The sequence below is a fragment of the Mastomys coucha genome, unplaced genomic scaffold (genome assembly GCF_008632895.1).
Source record: "Mastomys coucha isolate ucsf_1 unplaced genomic scaffold, UCSF_Mcou_1 pScaffold15, whole genome shotgun sequence".
NCBI lineage: Eukaryota > Metazoa > Chordata > Mammalia > Rodentia > Muridae > Mastomys > Mastomys coucha.
This window is the reverse complement of record NW_022196897.1, coordinates 97,155,164-97,166,514: the sequence shown is the minus strand read 5'-3', so window position 1 is coordinate 97,166,514 and position 11,351 is coordinate 97,155,164. Positions and strand designations below refer to the sequence as shown.

Here is an 11,351-nt window from a genome sequence, read left to right as displayed (position 1 = left end):
ATAGAAAAGCCTGTGTGGTCCTGGTTAGCCATGCAGTTTTGCAGTATTCTGATAGAGGGCCTTTATAATGGCCTATCAGGGCTTAAATGATCCTTGTTCCTGTTACCTCTTAGACATCATCTACACGAGCCTCATTTCCTGCACATTTACTTTCTTTAACCTCCTGTGGTTCTTCGGATATTGCAAATAAGTTCGTATTTTAGAGTTCTTGCACTTGCTTCCATCAAATATTTCCCCAAATAACCTAGTGATTTCTTCACCATTCATTCATTTTCTCATGTTCCTTTTCATTTGAATGATGAGCAAGAGCTGTCTCATGAATCCCATTTTAGAATCACATCCCCAATACTGCCTCTATTGCTCCTTGCTTAAATTTCCTACAGAATAAAACTGGCATTTGAAATCTGGTCTTTTAGCCGGATGGTGGTGGCACACGCCTTTAATCCCAGCACTTGGGAGGCATAGGCAGGTGGATTTCTGAGTTTGCAGCCAGAGTCTACAGAGTGAGTTCCAGGACAGCCAGGGATATACAGAGAAACTCTGTCTCAAAAACAAAACAAAAGAAAACAAACAAACAATCAAACAAATAACAAACAAACAAAAACAAACAAACAAACACAAAAAAAGAAATCTGGTCTTTTAAGTGTCTACTTTTAATTATATATTTATATCTGTGAAAATTTAAATCTAGGAGATTAAATTCTTTAAAACTAAGTTTTGCTTTTGTCTCTACTTACTATGTAAAATATTTCTTTGTACACAATGAATGGAATAAATTCATAGATATGAACTCTTTCAACTAAGTCATTAATCAACTAAAAAAATCATTCTTTTTAAATCAACCAGCACGATTACAAAAGTGTACCAGATATAAAATGGGTGAATGTATGGGTGAGTCATGAGGAGGATATGACTGGAGGGATGTTATTTGATTTGAATATAAAAGAAAAAAATGATGCCTTTGAAATTACAATACTGAGAAAGATGATTTCTTTCTTGAACAACAAAATCAGAGCATCTTCCGTGCAATAGCCATTGTCTATCCTGTATATGTGGTAGATGAGACCAGTTGTTCTGACTTTAGTGAAAGGGTGGTTCACATCAAATGCACTTACTCCGCACACCAACATCTAGTGTTCTTGCTTTCGTGTTTGGTCAGGTGTGACGTGTGGCAGTCGACTGGATTTCTTACAATTGCTTGTGTTAGACATCTGCAGCAACTTTTTTTTTCCAGCAACGCTTTGTCATTTGTAACAAAAACACTTGTGGCTAACAGAATACCATTCCAATTTTGTACAATGCTCAGGTAATGTTTGCCTTCTACAGTTAATTTACCTTTTTACAGTGAGTATGAACACACTACTAATGTGAATATTCTCATTTTTCTCTTTAGGTAACATCAAAGAAAACTTCTGATTTGGGCCAATGATTAGAGCAAACCATACTGCAGTGTCTGAATTTGTGCTGTTGGGGCTCTCAAATTCCTGGGAGACCCAGGTTTTTCTTTTCTTCTTTTCTTGTCTGTTCTATGTGTCCAGTTTGACAGGAAACTTCATCATAGTTGTTACAGTCACCTCTGACCCCTACTTGCATTCACCCATGTACTTTCTTCTGGCCAATCTCTCTGTTATTGACCTTATATTTTGTTCCATTGCAGCACCCAAAATGATTTGTGATCTTTTCAGAAAGCAGAAAGTCATCTCCTTTGGAGGCTGTATCAGTCAGATCTTTTTTAGTCATGCTGTTGGAGGCACTGAGATGGTACTGCTCATAGCTATGGCCTTTGACAGGTATGTGGCCATATGCAAACCATTACGCTATCTGACCATCATGAGCCCACGGATGTGCCTGCTAATATTAGTTGCTGCTTGGATCATTGGCCTCATCCATTCATCAGCCCAGCTGGCTTTTGTTATAAACTTGCCATTCTGTGGCCCTAACATACTAGACAGCTTTTATTGTGACATACCACGACTCATCAAGCTTGCATGCACAGATACTTATAAACTGGAGTTCATGATTACTGCCAATAGTGGGTTCATTTCCTTGATTGCATTCTTCTTACTTATCATCTCCTACGTCTTTCTTCTCACCACTGTTCAGAAGCAGTCGGGATGTTCATCCAAGGCCCTTTCTACTCTGTTGGCTCATATTACAGTTGTAGTTTTGTTTTTTGGCCCATTGATTTTTTTCTATGTGTGGCCTGCTCCTTCAACACATGTAGATAAATTTCTAGCTATATTTGATGCAGTTTTGACTCCCTTTCTAAATCCTGTTATCTATACATTGAGGAACAGAGATATGAAGATTGCCATCAGGAAAGTGTTTTGTCAGCTCCTGGCTTTTAGAAAATCAGTGTAGATGGCTTGGTTGAGATATAAAATTCCCAAGTGAGTACTGGAAATTCATAACAGCCAAACCCCTTAAAAGGTTTTGTATTAGAGATCCTTCCTCTTAGAGTACATACAGGTAATCACCTCCTGTCAGGTGAGTCTATTTTGTTTCTATGAAATAATGAGTAAAGTTTTCCATGAAGATAAAGAAGATATTTCTGTATAACAGATAGGAATCAAATATTTTATTAACATTTTAATCCTTAAATAACTGTGCCAATAATTAATTTTACATGTGTTTATAACAAAGTTGGTTTTGGTTCTAACAATAACTGTAATGGTCTGAAGCTGTTCTGCTATCAGTGTGATTTTTCCTTTAATGTAGTGATATTTATTAATTTTAAAACTAGGACAGGTAGACAATTTGGTAATAAAGATAAACTGCTGAAAAACTTAAAACTATTTATATTTTACTATTTATTTTAAAAATTTATTTTTAAATAAAACCCCAACCCTTCACATGTCCATCCTCTCTCTTAAATTTATGGTCTCTTTTTTGGGGGGAGGGAGTTTCAAGACAGGGTTTCTCTGTGTAGCCCTGGCTGTCCTGGAACTCACTCTGTAAACCAGATTGGCCTCGAACTCAGAAATCCACCCGCCTCTGCCTCTCAAGTGCTAGGATTAAAGGCATGTGCTGTCACTGCCCAGCCCTTTTTTTCTATATTATTGTTACACATATATAAATAAATAAATATGCACTTATAATCTCCTGAGCCTGTGTAGTATTTCTCATTTGTATATGATTTTAGGGCATTGGATAGTCAGTTTGGGTCCTCATTCTTTTTTTTTCTTCATTTTTTATTGGTTATTTTATTTATTTACATTTCAAATGTTATCCCTCTTCCCAGGTTTTCTTCCACAAACCTCCTATTCCCTTTCCTCCCCTGCCTCTATGAGGGTGCTCCCCCCACCTGCCCACCCATTCCTGCCTCAGTGCCCTAGCATTCCCCTACCCTGGGTCACTGAGCCTCCACAGGACCAAGGGGCTCCCCTCCCAGTGATGCCCGATAAGGCAGTCTTCTGCTCTATATCCAGCTGGAGCTAATGGTCCTACCCACATGTACTCTTTGCTTGGTTGTTAAGTCCCTGAGAGTTTTAGGAGGTCTGGTTGGTTGATATTGTTGTTCTTACTATGGGGATGTAAACTCCTTCAGCTTCTTCAGTCCTTACCCTAACTTCTCCATTGGGGTCTCCATGCTCAGTCCGAAGTTTGGTTGCGTGCATCCGCATCTGGAAGACTGATCCTTCCTCAGCAATCAATAATTGTCTATAGCTCTATATTTAGGGATATAGTCTTGTGAGATCTCCTTCATCAATATTGGTATATCAGTTGGTATCGTAATTACTTAGGTTTTGTTTAGGTAACCATATTGGTTTCTCTGCCAAATATAGGAACCATATAGCAGTGGACAACCTGCTCCTCTCTCTCTTGCAATCATTCGGGCACCCTTTATTGATGTTCCTTAACCTCAGGTGTAGGAGTTGTGCTGTAGATATCTCAACTAAGAATGGGCACTGCATGTTTTTTGTTAGTTTGTTTTGTTTTCTTCATTTTGGTAAGTTTTGACTTTCAGAGATGAGTTCCATCTGCTGCCAAAAGAAGGTTTTTCTTTTCTTTTTCTTTTTTTTCCATGAGGGGTAAGAGGTACACTTGGCTGTGACTGTAAGGATACATTTTTTTTTGTTTGTTTCTATGACTTTTTTTATTAGATATTTTCTTTATTTACATGTCACATGATTTTTCTTTTCCCAGTTTCCCCTCCCAGGAACAAACAAACAAACAAAAACAACAAGAACAAATCCCTGTTGGCTCCCCCCTCCCCATGCTCGCCACCCCATCCTCTCTCATTTATTGGCCTTGGCATTGCCCTACACTGGGGCACAGAACCTTCACAGGGCCAAGGACCTCTCCTCCCATTGATGATTGATTTTGCAATCTTCTACTATACACATGCTGCCAGAACAATCAGTCCTATCATGTATACTCCTTGGTTGAGTCCCTAGGAGCTCTGAGGGTACTAGTTAGTTCATATTGTTGTTTGTCCTAGGGGGCTGCAAACCCTTCCATTCCATTGGTCCTTTCTCTAACTCTTTCATTGGGACCCTGTACTCAGTTCACAGTATTAGGCATGCATTCCACCTATTGAGTGGAACTTAAGTCCAATTAGTTAGCTGTTAGTTACCATTGAGATTTAAGCACCACTGTTGCACCTATGAGGGTATTTTACTGGGCTGGTTTTCATGTGAATCATAGATGTCACAGCTATCTATCTATAAGCACGGGTAGGACTATTTGCTACTTTTCCCTTTTGGCAGCCTTCGTAGCACCTTCTGGCACATACATATTTGGTAATAAGAGAAAACAAAATGATTCTTTGTAGCCTTTACAAACAACCTTAGGGTCATTCCTTTTCCTTCTGCCCTCTCCAGCTTAAGAATCCTGTTTCCCTAATTTTCTGTTTATACCATCTGTATGTCGCCTACTATTACCCTTTCTTGTTGTCATACACAATGGTTTATTTATTACTTCTTGAATCCCACATTAATTTGCCTCCCAGTTTTCCTTGGTGATCTTGGCCTTATAGGTGTGCAGAAACAGACAACAACTTTTAAGATTTTGATCATTTACTCATTATAAGTCTCATCTCTTGATTTTATACTCTTCCGTAGGTTGTAGGGTATTTTACATATTATTTTCATCAAATAGAACAGATGTTGGCAGATGTTCTGCAAAAGGCAAGATTGTAATTAATTTCATCTTTGTGAGTGTCACAGTTTTCTAAATGGGATGTTTTTATCAAACTCCTTCCTTCAGGATTCAGGAGGCTATATAGAAGAGGAAGAGAAAATATTCTAAGAGCCAGAGGCATAATTGCCACCAAAGAAACAGTCATTTCTAGACAAAACAAGAATGACGTGCTTATAAACTCACAGAGACTTTGGCAATATCCACAGGTCTACACAGGTTAAAGCTGATCTAAATGCATGGGAGATCTGTTCATTTTATGATGTCTTTCAATTTCTTTCTTCAGTGTTTTAGTTTTTATTATAAAAGGTTTTCACTTGCTTGGTTAAATTTACCCTTAAATGTTTTTGAGGATATTGTGAGGTATTGTTTTATTAATTTTTTCAGTCCATTTTTCATTTGTATATAGAAAGGCTAATGATTCTTGTGTGTTGTTTTTTGAATCCTGCTACTTTGCTGAAAGTGTTTATCAACTGTAGAAGTTTCCTGGTAGGGTTTTTAGTGTCACTAATATATGCAACCATATCACCTACAAATAAAGAAACCATTACTTCTCCATTTCCTATGTGAACCTCTTTGATCTCTATCATTTATCTTATTGCTCTAGATAGGATGCTAAGCTTTTTATTGAATAGGTATGGGGAGAGTGGACTACTTTATCATATTCCCTATTTTAGAAAAAAAAGTGCTTTGAGCTTCTTTCCATTTAAATTGATGTTGGCTATAGGCTTTATGTAAACCTTCTTTTTTATGTTGAGGTATGTCCCTTTTATCTCTAATCTCTCCAGGACTTTTTTTTTTTTTTTTGGGTTTTTTCGAGACAGGGTTTCTCTGTATAGCCCTGGCTGTCCTGGAACTCACTCTGGAGACCAGGCTGGCCTCGAACTCAGAAATCCGCCTGCCTCTGCCTCCCAAGTGCTGGGATTAAAGGCGTGCGCCACCACCGCCCGGCTCTCTCCAGGACTTTTATTATGAAAGGGTACTGGATTTTGTCAAAGGCCTTTTCTGCATCTAGTATTAGAGATGATCATGTAGTTTTTGTCTTAACCCCATTATATAATGGATAACATTTTCCCACCTTTGTTGAACTGTCTATGCATCTGTGGGATGATATCTAAATTATTAAGGTGAATGATCTTTTTGATGTGTACTTGGATTCAGTTTTCTAGTTATTTTATTAAGAATTTTTGCACCTACGTTCATTAAGGAGATTGGTTTGCAAATCTTTTTGTTTGAGTCTTCATATGGTTTAGGTATGAGAGACTTGAAGATCTTTCCATACAGATCTTTCACTTGTTTGGTTAGAGTTACTGCAAGATATTTTATATTATTTTTGACTATTTTGAAGGGCATTGTTTCCCTAATTTCTTTCTCAGCCCCTTTATCATTTGTATTAAGGAAGGCTATTGATAAATTTTAGTTAATTTTATATCGTCACTTTTTTTTTCTGTAGTCACAGTTTTCCTAGATGTTTTGTGCTTGGATTGCTTTCTGTTTAACATTTTCTTTGATTTGTTGTGAATTTCTTATATCTTGTCCTTAATACCTGAGATTCTGTCTTCTATCTCTTGTACCCTGTTGATGAGGATTACCTCTGAGGTTTTTATTTGACTTCCTAAACATTGTATTTCCAATTTTATCTCAGTTTGCATTTTCTTGATTCATTTTATTTCTAGTTTGATGTCTTGAACAATTTTCATTATTTAATTTCAATGTCTTCATATACTTTATTAATGGATTTATTCATATTCTTTTTATAGTCCATGAACACAGTCATTATAGTTGTTTGGAAGTCCTCAACTTGTGCTTCAGCTATATTGCATTTCTCAGGGCACATTATTGTAAAGTTGCTGGTTTCTAGTGAAGACATTGTGTTGTGTGTTAATCGTGTTCTTTGAAGTGGTGTCTGAGCATCTTGGTTTGGAATGATAGGTGTTTATATCTGTTCTTGTTTTTGTTGGGTAGGTATTCCATTCCTTTTTTCTGTTCCTCTCCCTCTCTCTCTGGATCTTAGGAAAGTGTGGTGGCTGTGGGTTGACATATAAGGAGTGCTATTGAGTCCCTCACAGGTGTGGCCAAGGCTTACAACATCATAAAAGTGAAACCAGAAAGAACATAAGAACTGGAGGGTGGGGAGGAATGTGCTGGACTTGACATAGCTGTTACACTAATAAATTTACAGAGTCTGAGATTACCTGCTCGAATTCTACACAAGATCAAGCCTGTCACAATTTTAGCCTGGATGGAGGAGGGGCTCACAACTCTCTACCTTTAACCAGGGAACTGTGGGCAGTTGATAGGAAGAGTTACTCTTTGAGACTGTGACCATGGATAGTTTGTCCAAGATCCAATGCATGGCCTCACACCCTTGCACATATAGGCAATATTAAGTAGATACATTGGTTAACAAAACAAAAGAAGGTGGCATAAAGTTGGGAGAGGCATGGGTTAAAGTGAATGCTGGATGAATTGAAAGCTGGAAATTGTGGTTGGATATGTTCCATTGCATATATGTATAAAACTCAAAGAATAGAAAGGAAAATTAATAAAAATGAAGTAATATTCAAAATATTTCTGAAAAGTAAAATGTCTCTGCGTAAGGGATTTACAAATCTATTTCCCTATTAATAGCTTCTCTTCTTGGCTACCATGGGAAAAACAAATATTCCTGTGGGATATTCTTCAGGCCATGCTATTTCAGTCTCCCAGAAAATCCCAGATCTCTGCAGCACTATGTGGCCACTTCCTCCTAGAGCTACAGTTAGCTTCCATACTAACAAATGTAGGGGTATTTTTTGCCTGCAATAATCCTGCAGAGTGCTTAGTTGACACTTTGGGAATGACCACATCTTAATCTGTAATCACATTGTTTTTGTTCCTTTAGAACAAAAGGTAAGTGAAGGAGGAATAGTTACAATATCAGAGAATACAGTTTCTCTTTTAAGGATGAGGAATTTTTTTTTTTGATTGTGTGATAAAAAATTTTCTGTTCAGGTATTCACAGGCAATTACTTTTTTTTTTTTTTTGGCCTTAAAGGTTATATACTACATTGATGAGCAGATCATGTGCCTTGAAACCGTTCTTATTAATTCTTGTCCCCTAAGTCTATGTTCATTACCTTGAATATATTTATTAATGGTTCATCTTATAGCCTAAGACCAGGTAATACTATCTAACTATCTGTCATTTTATTTTGAATGTTCTAAATAATTATATCCTTACTTCAACCTGCATTATTCCCTATTATCCCAGCGTTCCTCAAACTGGCCTGCTATTCCTAATATGAGCCATTTGCTTGAAATGATTTCTCAAGTTTTATTCTTAAATATTTTATAAAGTGTCATTAAATACAACTGCTTCAACATTTTATTATCTGATTCATCTTGCTACAAGTATCTTCTTTTAGTTTACTTAGGCTTTATACAGTCGATGGTACTCTGTAATGTTTTCCATACTATTCCTTTTTGTATTAATGTTAATAGCAACTGTTTTTAAGCATCTAATACAGAGTACATTCGCAGTAGTTACACTTTAATTAATAAACTAATTTAATAAAATGTTACATTGAAGAGAAAGAAAGAGAACTAGGTTTAGACTTGACTTGGTTTCTACAAACATTGTTGGTTATTATATTTGCATGATTTGTACATATATGTGCTATTCATTTATATGGGGCTATGTCTAAAAAGTAGTAAGTGGTAGATGTGTATGAGATATATATGCTGTATATATTTTTCAAAAAATCCTATGAATACTTTCCCAGTCTTAGAGAGGAAATGGAGAGTAATTTGAAACAATCTGGACAGATTTCATAGCCCATGCCTCTTATCACTCTTCTGTACTATACTAGAAAGAATATTCCAAGTTTTCTCTTGTTAGAAATATTCATGAAGTAGAAATTTCTGAAGGGTGCCTAGATAATTAAATTTCGCACATACTGGTCAATATGTCTGCTATGCTAATACAGGGTTCTTTGCTCAGTACACTCAGGGCTTCTCAAATAAAAATGACAATTATAATTTATGGATCATTCACATGTCTATTACATAGCAAAGAGGAAATTTTATATCCATTATCATATTGGCAATTAGACATATTTTGAGTCTAATTGATCAGGTACTGGAAAGAGTTGTCTTTTTCTTCCCTAATCTCAGAGCCAGGAGTAGTTCTAGATAATTTGATTGAAAGGTGGAATTGGATTTTATGATCATACTCATTGTTATCTGAACTTCTGGCTTTGCCCTTTATCTGGTTATACCTCTCTCTCTCTCTCTCTCTCTCTCTCTCTCTCTTTCTCTCTCTCTCTCTCTCTCTCTCTCTCAAATCAGTTTCCATAGTTTCTATGACTGTTTCCCTTTCCTTTTCTGCCTTCTTCTTCATTTTTTCTTCCTCTCAGATTGTTGCTTAAACTTTAAAAAATGAGTGTTATCTTTGACTTACTCAAGAAAGTTTGCTCCTGTGTCATGAAAGATGCATTCTATTGTTTTGTACAGAACCTGATGCTTGAGAATAGACTACCAGTTGTTATTAGTATTAATTTTGATATGAGAAAAAATTTGCATATAGAGCTCCTTTGAAAATGCAGAAAGAAGGGGTATTATTAACAGTGTTTTACTCTAGAAATATTTACTGACTTTCATGCCCATTGTGAACTGGGAGCAACAGAAGTGAAAATGTAGAGTATCAAGCAAAGAATCTACATATTGTTGTTCAAGGGGCTTTTTATTTTATATTATCATTCCATTTCCACCATAGTTTATCTTCTTCATAAATATATTGTATTTTCTAAATAACATGAATGCTTTATTTCCAACTTTTTATGTATATATGAAATATAATTTTCTCTACTATCTGTATATCATATGTTTTCTAATATTTTATATTACAGATACTATCTGTGCAATTTATGCTTTTCTAATTGATATATTGATCTACAGATTTTAGACAAAATTCTGACCTTTATCACATGGTATGATAAAGGAAAGCATTGTGAATTTTTATTGATTTTTTTGGTCAGCATTTATTAATTTTACAAATTTTTTTACTATGACATTTCAATTGATTCTCATAATGTATGTTGACTCTATTTACCCCTTTTCCTACTCTTTATTAAGACTTCTCCATTGTTGTAGTCTTCTTCTACACTTTTAATTTCTTCTTTTAGCTTTGCGTCATAGCTGCAAAATGTGATAGAAACTACAATATTTCTCCTATGTCTGGGTTATTTGACTCCCAGTGATCTCCAGTTTCATCAATTTTATTGAAAGAAATATAGAATTCTTTTTTATCATTGAGAAAAAGTTAACTGTTTATCCATTAATTTGCTGATGGGCACCTCACTCACCTAACTCAGTCTCAGAGGTGGTTATTGTGAATAGTGACACAATGTACATGAATGTTCAAGTCTCCTTGTAGCATGGTGGTATTTTCCCTGTGAGTATATAACCAACAATGACATTGCTAGATAAAGCATTAACTTTGTGAGGAGCTCGCATACGTATTTGCTTAGAGTATGGACTAATTTTCTTTTGGACAGTAATGTCTATGAGTCCCTTTTCTATGCATTTTATCAGCATTTTTTGTTTATTTTCCCCTTGAAAATATTTTGGTTGTGGTGCAATAAAATTTCAATGTAGTTTTTATTTACATATGAATGCCAATCATGAATGTTAAGCATTTTGAGAAGATTAAAAATGTGGATGCAGAATAGATATTTTGATAATAATATTAATTAATTTTTTAAAAAATTCTGAGTTTTTTCAACTTAGCACTAAAGTAATAAGTGAAAATGAAGTCTGACAGTAATAAATAATTTCATTTATTTTCATAGATTTGTTTGTAGTTATTAGTCAGAGATTATATTTTGTTTAATTATTATTATGTGAAATATTTTAGTGTAAGTAACAGAAAAAGTAGGTCAATATGTTAATTGTTAGTTTTAATATAGAAGTCACATTTTAAATTTTGATATTTGGTTCTTTTTTCTTAGGTAATTTTCTACAGGATATTCAGTTTATAGATCAAGAATCTAGAGTCTTGGGTTCTGCTTCCGAACTCTGCTAATAGTATGAATATTCAGTTTATACTGTTGAGTCTTAAAGGCTTTTTGTTGGTTGCTTGTTTTGTTCTTCCCAGTGGAATAATAGTAAATCCATAGTGAAATAATTCTAGGTGTTTACTAGGTGATTATGTTTTCTGACTCAAAGCCTTG

The 11,351-nt window shown here is 35.4% G+C and overlaps 1 protein-coding gene across 2 annotated transcripts in view; it reads left to right on the top strand.

The window, feature by feature from the left end:
- LOC116092304 (olfactory receptor 4F3/4F16/4F29-like) overlaps positions 1 to 11,351 on the top strand; it is a 34,583-nt gene that overhangs the window by 20,127 nt on the left and 3,105 nt on the right. Inside the window, exon 2 of one of the 2 annotated variants that reach the window (XM_031373617.1) lies at positions 1,751 to 2,090. In XM_031373617.1, the coding sequence (XP_031229477.1) occupies positions 1,751 to 2,090 (340 nt within the window). Of the gene's footprint in view, positions 1 to 1,750; positions 2,109 to 11,351 lie in introns of both variants that reach the window. The other variant, XM_031373616.1, reaches the window with a different exon arrangement.